The sequence below is a fragment of the Diabrotica undecimpunctata genome, chromosome 10 (assembly GCF_040954645.1).
Source record: "Diabrotica undecimpunctata isolate CICGRU chromosome 10, icDiaUnde3, whole genome shotgun sequence".
Lineage (NCBI taxonomy): Eukaryota > Metazoa > Arthropoda > Insecta > Coleoptera > Chrysomelidae > Diabrotica > Diabrotica undecimpunctata.
The window spans coordinates 37,185,881-37,199,970 of NC_092812.1; the positions used below are offsets into that span (position 1 = coordinate 37,185,881).

The 14,090-nt window shown below is 33.1% G+C and overlaps 1 protein-coding gene across 2 annotated transcripts in view; it reads left to right on the forward strand.

The window, feature by feature from the left end:
• Window positions 1-12,777, forward strand: part of Mitf (transcription factor Mitf) — a 146,583-nt gene extending 133,806 nt beyond the window's left edge. For both annotated transcript variants that reach the window (XM_072546584.1, XM_072546585.1), the window contains exon 6: window positions 1,679-12,777. In XM_072546584.1, coding sequence (XP_072402685.1) covers window positions 1,679-1,960 — 282 coding nt within the window. In that variant the 3' untranslated portion in view covers window positions 1,961-12,777. The remainder of the gene's footprint in view (window positions 1-1,678) is intronic.
• Window positions 12,778-14,090: the final 1,313 nt, after the last annotated feature.

The following is a 14,090-nucleotide window of genomic DNA, read 5'->3' on the forward strand; positions in this document are numbered from 1 at the left end:
ACTGGTGCTATCGATAATTTTCAAATGTACTATACATATAGTGATCAGTTCCATTGAAAACATTAACCTAACAAAAGAACAAAGCTATCATAATATCCTTGATATTATTATAAATGTTTTTTAATGGTTTTATTGGGAGAATTATACAGGGAGACTCTTCCTAAAGTAATTGTATATTGATGTAGCTTCAGATGAATTTATTAATTGTTTGCCTGTTTTGATTAATTTTTAGGTCATATTTGAATTCTCATTTTGTTTTGTTACCAGCAATTTCTTTAGACTGGCAAGTTGTAGACTTAAAAGTTTTGAGTGTATCATGGCTGTTAGATATAATAATTCTAAGAATAAACATGTTCATACAGCACAGGCACCATTAAGTTTTGTCCCGTAGTAAAAACTACTGAAACGAAGTGGAAAACTACTTGATCAGGTAGTTTCCTTGATTCCTTCGTAGCCTTGACTTCAAACCAATGGATTATTAATTTTAGCTTATGAAAATAAACAAGAATTTGCTTATACGAGTACTATCAGACCTGATCTAAATAATTCATTTTCTCTAAGAAATCATCGTTGACGCGACTAAATCAAAAATAATATAATGTCTATTATGTATGGATCACCCTGTATGTACAAGCACTTGCTTTGCGTAATATCCTAAGTATTACTTGAAATAAAATTAGTTTCAAATTTGTACACCGTTTATAAAATAATTAGAAAAAAATTGGCTTTTTATACAAATATTTGTGAAGCAATTTACACATTAAATTCCCATCACGTGTTTTTGAGCTGCTGGCCAAAAAATTATAAGTGATAATTGTAAATAAAAATATGTCACCATGAAAGAAATTCATGATCTACTAATTTACATTACCATAGTGACTTTGAATCGGTAATGAACCCGGGACTCTTATAATAAGATCTGTGTTTAATTTTTTATCGGAGATTGGAAATTGATCTACACTAATTTACTCCAAAATATTGATAATATTAGAGATTTAGTAAGTTCGTGGATAGTTTCGTAAGTTTCTTGTTATTTTTCGTCGTAATTCGTACTGTCAGTATAAATAAAACTCTTGTTATTATCGATTATTTTCAAAATTAGTCAAAAGGGCCCTGGAACTTTTCTTATGTAAATGCGGTTTCAGTTAAATTGGCGGAAACTTTGCAGAGGTAGCTTTGTTCATGCTGATCAAAATTTTTTATTGCCCTAGATTCAGAAATGAATTGTTTCTGAATTTGATAGGTTCAAATGTGTCGGTTTTTAGTCCATTTGAATAATATATTTTATATTTATATAATATATAGGGTATTAGTAAATAAGTACAACCAATTTTAAGAAATGATTCTGCATGAAAAACTAAATGATAGTTTGCTATATAAACGTATATCCGCAAATGCTTTCTTTTCCGAGATACGGGTTGTTTAAGATCTTCTTTAAAACTGAAGATTTATTTATTGCTCTAAAATAGGTTGAGATAGGCAAATGAAATTTGGCGAGTTTTAAGAGGTATTTATTACGGTACACTACTGAGATATTTCAAATGTTTAAATTCTTATTTAGTTTGCGACAAAAAATCTTTCTTTTTTTCATATGAGAAGCCGTTTTTATGGAAAAAAATAAAACAGCGCATGTTTTTCATTTCTTTAATACACTCAAACATTTGGTTTTTGTTTATAGATGCCGGATGTACTATCTGATACTCTGTCTGAAACTTCACTCAACTTAACCACGATGGAAGAGGGAATCGACGATGACGAATTAGTATACGGGGTGAATGGAGATCCAATGCTCTCATCACCACACGCCCTCCAGTCTGAAGCCTTGCTCGTCTCCCCGGGTCCTGCATCCAGAGATCCAATGGTCGGCGGACAACGTCTGCCCACCCCCACGCCCACCAGTCATATAGAAGAAGACGTGGATACGTTAGATATGGAAATGATCGCCTGCGAACAAAGTTAATATGGTTGAAAATGCCCTGCTGGACAAAAAAACTCGGACATAACTTTAAACCTGAAATGTTTATTCCAGGATTTTGATTTTGACTTCTTCGCGCATATTCTAAGTTTATTAAAAAATATTTTTAGTATTATTTTCGGTAAAAAATCGACCTTTAATTGCAGTCGATAGTTAAAGAAATAAGTGTCGGTGTTTTTGTCGAGCAGTGTATTTACTGCGATGTGTATTGTAACTGTTGTTCGGTTTTTAATTTTGTCTGGATGTTCCAGGCTCACGATATTAAATCATCAACGTATCTACAGGGTTATAGTAAAAAGTTTTCGGCCTAAGAGTAAAAATATTAGTTTTAATTTAAAAAATGTATCTGCTTTTCAATGTAAACGTTCCTCTTACGGCAGAAACTATCAATATATCACTTTCCTATCAGCAGAAATGTTTAAGAGTCGAGATTAGATGACTCTGTTTCTGGCAATAGTACGAAACCCTGGGTATGTAACCTTTTAGCATGTACTTGTAAATATTAGTTTTCTAGTTTTCATTTATTCATTTTAAATACATTTAATATTTATTCAGTTAACTGCTCTCAATTAGCGAGCCTCCAGGTGGGGTTCTAATAATTCTGAATTGCAGGATTAACTTTTATGTCTGGCCCAGTTGCAGATATAACTTTTATTTAATTAACTTCTTATGTGATATTAACTTTAGCAGCAACTGTATTAACACTAAAAACATTTAATAGAGCCTCAAAACTTAAGGCCGAGAATTTTGAAAGTTTCCCTCGTATATACAAAATAACTATTGTCGGACTATCAAATCTGGAGGGTAATATAAGAGAATGTGGATTGCGAAGTATCCCCTATGGTGTTCTCTTTTTCATTTATCCAACAAATTTTAGTCCAAATTTTAGTAGTATTTTTTAGATTATTATTTAGGTATTGTGTGTGTCGAACATTATATTTCAAATTGAAACAAGTATTTAATATGTCCCGATTTTACAAGTAGTGTAAAATAAATATACAGAATGGCCCTTCGAAGGGCCATTATATTAGGCTGTATATTATTCTTTGGATCACAGTTATATGCGGCCATTTTTTGCTTAAATTGATGAATATATAGAGGGTTCAAAATAGAAATGAACCAAGTCTACTTTATCTGCATTTGAGCTACAGAGGTTTAAAGTTAATGCTTCATAACAAAATTACCCTTTAACATTTTTAAAAGTATATATTCAATTTAAGAAGGTCAAGAAGTAACTTAGACATTTACATTGCTTTTATTGGCCAAATTTGATGTAATAACCCCAAAAAATGCAAAAAACTGGACTTGGTTCGAATGTATTCTGAAGAATTTTAGGAAAATATTGAACCAACTCCAAGTGTTGCTAATACACTTTATTTTTACATCTACTTTAAGATCATATGAGAAATATTAAAACAAAATATCACTTCTTGGGCGAAAGGAAAAGTTAATTAACATAAAAAAAACGAATCGTCGCCGTCAGTATCATTTCCTTCAGTCACTTCGTTGTCCTGGGTTTGACGAATTGACTGATTCCCTGGAAGGTTTCTGAAGTATTCATGATGAATAGGGGGTATGTAAGGTATCAGAGACATGTTCTCCTTTTTTTGAAATTCATTTGTCTTTTGGTGGGGTAAAGCTGATCCTGCTGTACAGTCAACAAGGTTTGCACTTCCACGGGTCTTCTAAGCCATGTTTTCCTTATCTTTTTCGAGATGTCCAAGATTCATTTATATTTATTTAGAAATGTGCTCCTTTCTTAAACCTCAACCACCGTATCTTAAGCCAATTGATTTGTCTGTGTTCTTTTTTCTATTTGTGATTGAATCTTCGAGGAATCTTGTGCTTAAACACTCTTCTTGCTGTAGTTTTACAACTTCCAACTAAGGCTTTTTTACTTTTGTAGTTATAATGATGTTGTACTAGTCATCAGGCACATTGATGGTCCTATGTTTCTGGGCTGCTCTCTCTATTATATCATCATCAATGGCGCTACAACTCTTCGTGAGTCTTTGCCGCGTTTACTATTGCCTTCCATGTTTGTCGGTCCTGTGCTAGTAATTCCCATTGTCACTCCCATTTTCTCTAGATCTTCTTTGACTGCATCTTTCCACCTTTTTCTAGGCCGCCCTATAGACCTTCTTCCCTCTGGCCTTTCCCAGAACACATTGTTTATAAGGCGATTGTCGTTACTGCGTATCACATGCCCTGCCCATCTGAGTCTATTGGTCTTTATATATCTCACTAGATTTTCTTTTCCGAATAGAGACTTTAGCTCGTTATTGTATCTGCCCCTCCATTCGTTTGTCACGCTCTCTATTATACCGAATTCAGTATCATTGGGAAGAAATGAGTGGGCTAGTATCATAAGTTTTAAATAAATTGTTTCCACGTCCAATAGAGGGTTGTAAACAAGTATCAGCAAAGTAAGGCTGGTTTTTATACTCCTATTTTACCCAGTACATGAGTCAGAAAACATGACAACGTATTTGCCCCGGCATGTTCATAGAAATATTTCCTAAGGCATGAAACTAGATCTTCAGAAACAATTCCACCATTAGTCTCATCCCAAATATGCATATAGGCAGTGTTGTTATTAAAACAATGAATGCCAAGTATGTAGATATAAAGATGTCTCTTATAGTAGGCTATTGAAGTTGTGAGTTTGGGAAAAGGCAATGCCTTTTGAAGGGCAAATGTGGAAACATATTTATCCTGCGAGGCTTCAGCGGCATCTTTTCCAGTTCTGCGCGCGCTTGTTCTATCTGCTCGCCTTAAGTGCAATTATCTTTCTGTCTTTATGTCGGCTGTCTTTTTCTCATCAGTTTCAGTACCGATTTCTTGAAATCACAGTTGCTGCAAATGTCCTTTGAAGGAGGTTTAAAGTGCAAGTTAAGAAGATTTGGTAGTAATATTTTTCTTTCACACAATTTCTGTTCTCACTTTCACATTTCTCTTTGTATAAATTTTATATATATATATATATATATATATATATATATATATATATATATATATATATATATATATATATATATATATAGGTCTTGTAGGTCCCTGGCTTTCTCTCTCCAATTTCTCACGCCTATTTCTGAAAAGTATTGTTTTACTGCTTCCAACCACTTGTTCTTTGGACGTCCTCTTCTTTTTTTCCCCATTTCTCCCTCCTTCAGTATTGTTTTAACATTTCGATTATCTGGCATTTGTATAATGTGACCAAGCCATCTAGCTCTTTGGGCTCGTATTTTTGTTGTGATTGCTGGTTTTCCATACATCCTCATTATTTCTTTATTCGTTCGTCTTCTCCAAATATTCTCTGTCGTCTTTATTCCTCCGAAGATTTTTCTGAGCACCTTTCTTTCCCAGATATCTACTTTCTTTTCTACCTACTGGTTCATAATCCACGTTTCACTGGCATACATCACTGTGGGTCTGATTAATGTATTTAGACTCGCAGTTTTGCTATTCTTGACACATTTTTTGCATTCAGTAATGAATTTAGTGACCCTATCGCTCTGCTTCCCTTCAATAATCTTTTGTCTATCTCTTTTTCTTTTTTCCCGTGTTCGTTATTGTTATGGTTACTCCTAAGTATTCAAATTCTGACACTTTTTTAAAACTTTAGATAGTCTCTACTTCTTTCATTTTGATATATTTGTTATGTCTCCTCTCATTTCCATATATTGCGTTTTTGTTTGGTTTATTATTAATCCGTATATTTTCGCTTCTTCTTCAAATTTCTGGAAAACTTTTTCTAAATGTTTTTTTGTTCTGGCTAGTATCACCACATCCTCCGTGTACGCTATGAACTGTTCCCTGCTATTGAAAATAGTCCTGTTTGTGCATATTTGATCTTCTTACGATTTGTTCTAATACTAGGTTGAATAAATTCGTTGATAGCGGATCCCCTCGTTTTAAACCTCTATTCACTGTGAACTGTCTTGAAAAGCTTCCTTCCATTGTTACCCTATTCATCGTGTTCCTAAGCGTCATTCTCACTAGCCTTATAAGCTTTTCTGGTATTTCTAATTTTCTCATGGCCTCATATAGCATCGTTCGATTCAGGGAGTCATATGCTTGTTTAAAATCGATAAATAGCATATGTAATCCTAAGTTTTGTTCGTAGCTTATCTGTTCTTATTAACTTTTTGTTTGTAAATTTATTTTCTAAGTAGTCATTTTACTTCTAAAATATTCGTCCTGGTCTCTTCTCTTGCCTTTCGTTTCTGTATTGTATAAATCATACATTTTTTTAATATTCAAATTTGGACTAAAGTATCTTTTGTTCTCACTGTCCTTTCTTGTATAGTTACTTTGGTAGCAGGGAAATGCTTTCCACTTGCGTCAATAGTGGCAGTACCTTCTGTTTTATTTAAACATCTGTATAATATTTCCCAACTTTTTTGTAACATGGTAAGACAGAAGGTCTTACAAATCCTCAGCTGTTTATGTGGAATAACGTAATGATATATTTTTGATTTTGTTTCTCCTGATCCGTCTCTTGTCCGACGCCTACTGACAGTTAAGGCCTTAACTAAGCCCTGCAAAAATAGTTTTGTTTTGAGTAATCTGCTAGTTTCCAAAATGAATTAAAAAGTTGTTTTAATGTATCTTCAGAAGAGAACTTCTCACGGCACTTTTTGGGCATTTACAGTCATATCCAGAGGGAAATTTTCTTGCGTTACCATATTACTGTGTAGTCTTTACCACTGTTACGATTCAACTTCTTTTTGTTAACTTTCCAGTTTTTAAAGTTCCTCAGGGGCTTTCTTCCTCGGGAAATCTCTTTATTCTCCCACTCTGAATGGACAGGTGGAGGAATGATGTTATTGTTAGCAGTATCCGAGACAGGTACGATCACCTTAAAAAAAATTAAATTGTAAAACGTATTTTCCCTTGCAAAACTATAAGACAGTTGAGAGTAACAAATGGACAAAACTTTATGTTCGTAAACATCTTGCCCTAGAACCAGTTTATTTTAAACATTTGATTTCATCGTCCGCTGTCATCAAGCACTAAAATATTCTTTTCTAGGTTTTAGTCGTAGTTAAAAACTTACTGAAACAATATTTTAGGGATTTAAATACCTTTCTCTCTTGAGTTACTGGGTTGAGTCAAATCATGAGCAATGTTTTCGGTTAGAAGGCTCTTGGGCGGACGTCTCCGTTTCAAGTTGGCCGACAGAACAGTCTTTGTATAGTCAGATGAAGTATAACCCTCTAAAAAATATATGAAATTAGATGTTTACTGCAATAAGTTAGGCTATGATACACGTTTCAACTAATATCAAACGCTTTGAGTAGCAATCCTAAACTAAACTATAACAACATTGTATTTACCTGTATCAAATTCGCCTAGCGACCACTCTTCACCTAATCCAGATGACATATACATCGCATAATACAACTAGCTAACAAACATAATTTGTAATAAACTATCAAAAGCTATAACGAAAGGTTTAAAGCACATCAACACAGAACTGTACACAGTAAATAAACACTACCTGGACTTGGTTCAGTAGTATTCTGACAGAAAATAACAATCTGTCAGTAAACACCAGAACTTGCTACTGCTTAGCGGATATTATCAGAACTAGGACTTGGTTCATTATTACACTGAAAAGTTACTTAGTCGGTGCATGTTATAGCGTTGATAACTCGTAAATGACAAAAAGATGACATGGTTTACTTCTATTCTGAACCCTCCATATGTGATATGTAATATTTGTATGCGATAATTTATGAATATAGCAAAATTATGCGTTTTATTGTTAGTTTTTTTTATATAAAATTTTATATTATTTGTTGAATCTGGACCACCCTATACAACTAAGAACGCTATTTGCATCACTCCTTACTTTGTAATGCAATAATTTAGTGGTTTCTTAAGTGTGGATTGAAATTATTAATAAAATATTGTTGTTCTTGTAAAGTTTGAAATTTTCGACGACACCAAATACTGTATTAAAATAAGTGTGATTTTTTTATATTTATATGTTATAAGTCTTAGGAATTAATATTTAAAATCCATTCGTTTCAATATTTTTTAATAAAAATTCCATATCTTTCGTATTTTGCAAAACATTCTTGAATCACAGTAAACTCTGAGTGTGAGCTCAACATATAATTATTTCCATAAATTACGATCATTTATATGTAAAACTAGCTTAATAAGGCTCAATACGTGATCAAACTTAAGAGACACATAATCTACACACACGCATATTCGTTGGTAATATCCTGATATGCATGTCAATAAAAATATAAACTAGTAAAATATGTTGTAGAATTTAATATATCTGCATTAAAAGTTGTTACTACTAAATTTACGATTTACCTACAATTTTTCCTGATGATTATAATACATAGTGTAATGTAGGCTTAGAGTTCTAATTCAAGAAACACAAATCTTCAAATCTGAAATTTAACAAAAACGCTTTCAAGTGAGTTAAAAAAAATTAAAACTTCCTAAAGATAGTTCCGAATGAAGTCTCGACGATAAAGATTTTTTTAAATACATTAAACACAATATTACATTTTAATGAAAATTTTAAAACTAAAGCTTAATTTAGAATAATTTTAATTGACTGAGATTGTCTTTTATTTAGTGAGTTTTAGTCATATTGGTCAATAGCCGTTAAATGTATACTTTTTAGTTGGGATTACTTGGAGTTTGTAATAATACAGTCATTTCCGGACGTATAATGCGTTGTTTGAGTTATTTCTTCCTGAGTTTTGTCTGCAACTGCCATCGGCTTTATCAATAACAACGATTCTAACTGTGGTATCGTAAATGAGGTCACTTTGTGACAAATTCGGCAGTTTTTGTCAATTTTAAGATATTTTTTATGGAATTATTGTAATCCAAAATTTACTTAAGAAACCTTAAACTTCTAAATTACCTGGATTTTACTGGGAAAAATTTACAAAAAAATACAGACAGAAATACAAAATTTCACCCCTCTCATTGGAGTGGCTTTGTGACAACGTAAATTTTGCATACAAGTTTAACTTCGGCGTTTCTGTTGTTGTTTGAGGCTTATTATTTTATGGGCCATATATTCCGATGGTGTTCAGGTCCTTCTGACACGTTTTGATGTGATTTGGGTACCTTTGGTGTATTAGTGCTACACCTTCTTTGGCCCTGTTTTCTTTTGCTACGCCACTGTAGATTAGTATGTATTCACCTAATTTTGATTGTCATTTTCCTTTCTTTTTTGTTTCCTGTAGCACAAATGTCTATTTCTTTCTCTTTCGGCACTTAGGTTATTTCTTGGCCTCTTGAGTTAAGCGATCTGATATTCCAAGTAGTGATTCTCATCTGGATTTTTTATGTTTTTCGCTTGTCCTTATTTCTTGCCGTGGTCGTCTTCATAGTATCAATCCGGTTCATTGTACACTGTACATTGTTTATGTCATTTTAAGGTTGATGACATTGATTAGAGGTCGTCAATTTTTGTACTTTTTTTCAGAAGCAAGTTTTCTTTTGCGCTTTCGATTTAAGTTGTCTGATTGTGATGAATTGTAATTTAACGGTTTAGCAGCACTTTTACTCTGTCCAGGAAGTACATTTACTTTCTTACGCCTTTGGACTTGACGCAGTGCAGTTGTGGACTCCCTTTCCATTGTAGTTGTTTCAAAGAACTGTCACCCAATGACTTTTTTTATGTTTTAACTCTAGTGGTTCATAATTTCTTCTGGCATACCACTCAACACTTCTGTACGGTTTAACAGATGAATGCCGCATTTTCTAATACCAGTTGAAATGATCTTAGCTCCCCTGTCATTCATAGCGACCATCAATTTCTGTAACAAAGCTGTAAATTGGTCTTTTGGTATTTTTAGCAGTACTTTTTTGTCTTCATGTCTTTTAAGTATTTGACAAACCAATCTTCGAAGCATTGGTAATCAAACCAGCCGAATCTGCTTCTGTTGTACCTGGCATTTTTAGGCCCATTCTCCGTCCAAGTTTGCCACGGTTTTTTAGGCTTGTGTACGACATAAACTGGTGCAACTTTTTCAGCGGCATTTAATGAAGTGAACACCTTTGTTGCGTTGCGTATTTGCTCAAGGTACTTTGTGCCTCATCGTATAACTAGATTCACCAGGATCGTCAGCAATATTCATTTCATCATAATTCCAGAGATTTGATGGGAGAGACATTCTCTAACTCTTATCGATTAACCAATATATTGTTATGTTTAGACAGAGATGATGCCACCCATTCTTTTCCTGGAAAATTATGTTTAAAACATTTTACATTCTTGCCTCTCTTATCTAGGCATGTCTTTACAATACGTCGCAGATTATGGACTGTCACAGGGAAACCAAACGTCGATACAGCAATAACGTGTGCAATAATTGACTCTTCTTCTTCTCTCCCTAAAGCTTTTTGTCCACCAGGACAGTTATGGAGTTTGTGAAACAGCGTATTGCGGTGAATTCCGTATGTTAAAAGTTAAACAGGCAATTTTTAGGAAAACATTCGCGTTAGAATAATTTTTGGATTGACGAGTTCCCGGTAGCCTCTGGTATTTTCGGGATATTGCTACTTACCTAAAAAATAATAAATGTAAAAAATAATGTCACAATCTTAACTCATTTTTGTCAATCTCTTATAAATTGTGTCATAAAGTCATCTAATGTTTTGTCGATATTTTATTTAAGGTGACACCAGAGGCTTATCATTTGAATTACATGAAACTGTTGTAGCTCCACAAATGCAATTATGCCAACAAAGTAAAAATGCTAAAATATTTTAATTTTAATTACACACACGATGCAGTTACTTGTTTTAAAAATTTTAATATGGTCAATAATCAACAGACAGAATTCTTAGAACACCTTTGAGAATATCTGCGGCGCGTTCAGTCAGTAAGCATGGACTCTATATTAGATTTAGTGGGGGTACTACATACTGTCACAAATTCATCTGGGCTGTCATAAAGCCACCTCGTTTTATGGTACCGATCTTAACTAGCTTCCGCAGTTAGCTTACTAGTACAGTTACCGGTACTAGTACGTAAATGCCAGGAAGAAATCGGTCTATACGCCCGGAAATCAATGTGTCACTACAAAAGACTAGCAATGAAAGGGTCACTACTCAGAGTTTATTACAAAACACTATAAACTTGTGTTACCATTGTATTAACACTATTTTTCGTTACCACGATATTACCTAAGCAAACAGTAGCGTCTACAGTGTAGAATATTTCTTTGTAAAGCTCCTGGGTTAGGTTAAATATTGCTAGCAACTGTAAATTACCTGTACCAGTACAATTCTCTTGTAGAAAATTTAACATATAACTCTGACTGGGTATTTAAATTCCGTGGATTATTTAATTAAAGTTTTATTACACAAGTGTGCGTTTAAGTAGATTTTGTATATAAATCTGTTGCCTAAGAAAAGAAGTTTCAAAAAAAATAATTTTTGCCCAAAACATTTAAGAACAATTTTTGGTTTCTTTCCGTCTTTACCGCTTCCCTTTGGGAACCGTCTCTTTCCGTCTTTGCTTCAATAGGGCCGATTAGTTCTTCTACTTTTACTTTTATTATGTTGTTTTAGTAGATATTTTCGATCATTTTAGTCGTTTTAGTAGTCTACCCTAATCTCTTTTCTTCGTCTTTTGATCATTCTCCATATTTCTTTTTGTGTTCCGTAGAAGTCGTGTTCTATCTGTTCTGAGAAGCTCTGCCAGTGTTCCCTTTTTATTTGTCTAACTAAAGTTTTCGTTTCATTTCTGATTTGTTTATAGTGGTTATATGCTTGTTGTGTTCTGTATTGTAAAAAGGCATTGTTCTTGTCTTCACATTCTGTCTTTACTTTCTCTCTAAACCTTGGCGTTTTCTTTTTTATATGTTAGTGTTCGCTACTTTCCTCTCTCCAAGTGATTCTGTTTCTGCGTTAATTTCCAAATCCAAATGTTATTTTTGAGTTTTTCCCAGCTTTCCTCGATGTTAACCTTTTCTAATATTTCATTCCCAGCGATCTTCTTTGATATTCTTTTTCTGTATAAATATTCCGGGGATTCCGTATTTAGTCCTTCGACTTTGATTTCTGTTTGTGTTGGCGCCGCTCTCTTGGGTGTGAAGTATTTCAAGATGATTCTTATTTTACAAAATACTAGACTATGGCTACCTACTCGTACATATGCTGAATTGAGGCATCTTAAATTATTTTTGATGGATGTATATATGACTGTTGGTCAAGACACTATAATGCTTTAACTGAAGGAAAAACGCGGTAAGTTACTACAATGTCAAAAAAGTTGTTAAACTATCGTTACAAATAAATAAGTCCGAGGGATCTTTGCTACGTTACACGTCTGGCTCAGCTGTCAAATGTGATGCGCAATGTGTTCATTGTACCATGAATCCTACCGATCGGTTAGTCTTGACCACGTGTTTGTTTTCGTCGACAATGAAGAAACATGTCATTATTGGGACTTTTGTTGGTTCTTTTTTGAGATAACCGATAATTATACAAATATACGTCCAAATACCCAGTTTTATTAAGTGTGTACTTGAATCTTACGATGTAATCTAGATTTTCAATAAGATTAGGTTTAATCTACCTGTGAATTAATAGGCGGCTATTACGTATAATGGTTATAATAAATTAAACAAGTGCCTTTTATATAAAATGCTAGTATTAATATTAAATAAAAAAACCAAATATTTTGTATAAATAACTGCAATGTGATGTGATTGGGTATGGATATTATTACCAACGTTATGTAGACTTTTAGACTGTTAAAAATAATGTTCGAGATTATGTTGTTCAAAATAAATAAATGAAACTAGTGTTTTTATTTACTATAAGTCTTTAAGAAACGGGAGAACATTGAAGAAAAAATTAATCAACGGTGATAAAAGTAACGGAAAAGATTCTAATGGAGGACAAATAATACTTCATCTAGCTCTTTATTCCACACTTTTTTATTTCAATTTTCAGTATTCTTTCTACATTCGTTGTGTTTCTTTCATAACATTTTTATTATATTTACATTTAATAAACATTATTTTCATTTTGTTATCATGTTTCATCCTTATTATCCTCTAGTGTCTTTTCCTTGCGAATATTCGTATGTTGCTTTATTTTATTATCTTCTTTTCGTTCCTCAATAGGTTTTCTTCGTTCCAAGTCTCTGTGCTTTGATAATCTGACAATATATTTTCCATTTATTGCGGCCCATCCCTGTGTGTGAGCTATTATTTTTTATGTTATAATTAGATCTTTCTATTGTAATTTTTGTTAATTAGATTAGCTTTGCTGGGATCTGTTGTGTTTGTTTCATGTCTTCCAATAATTTGTTCCTCTCGAATATAGTCAAAGGCTTGTTTGAAACCTACTTATGGTACTTCTCGATCGTTTGTGCGATTGTATGTAGCGCATTTTTTGTCAATATGCGTCCACTAAATCTTTGTTGATAATAAATTTTCTTCTATGTGTGTTCTTCCTGTGCCCTGCTTGATTATCATGCGTTCGCTATCAAATTGACTATACAGTCGAACCCGTTTATTAGAATATCGGATATAGGAATATCACGGTTTAAGGAATAGAAATTTGAGGTCTCGAAACGTTTCCATTTACTCATTAATAAAGTTATTCGTTTATAGTAATAAGATAACACCACTGAATATTTTTCAGATAACCGAATAACTTTTTTCTAAAATTCCTAAAAATTAAATGAAGTCTGGTTTATCCGAAACATACACAGGTCATAAAGCACTTTTTCATTTTTCTAAAAATTTCTTTTGTTCACTCACTTCGTTGTCTGTTAATATGTACCTTTTTAGAAATAGTTAATTTAGAATTCAACCAAATACCTACCTGTTTGTAGGTGAATCATGGCATTGTTAAATTGGAAAAGAAATGATCTTACTTTAAAAGAAAAAGTTATAAGTTAATAGGAGAAACAATTCAATTGCAGTGAAATCGAAATTGCTAGAAAGTTTGAAATTTCACAAGCTCAGGGGAGCAAATTTTTAAAAATCAATGATTGGGAAAGATTCAGACGTCGAACAGCCATTAACCGAGTGGTTTACTGAGAAGAGGGCCCGAAATGTTCCTATCAGTGGTCAAATTTTAAAAGAAATAGCCGAAAATTTGGGTA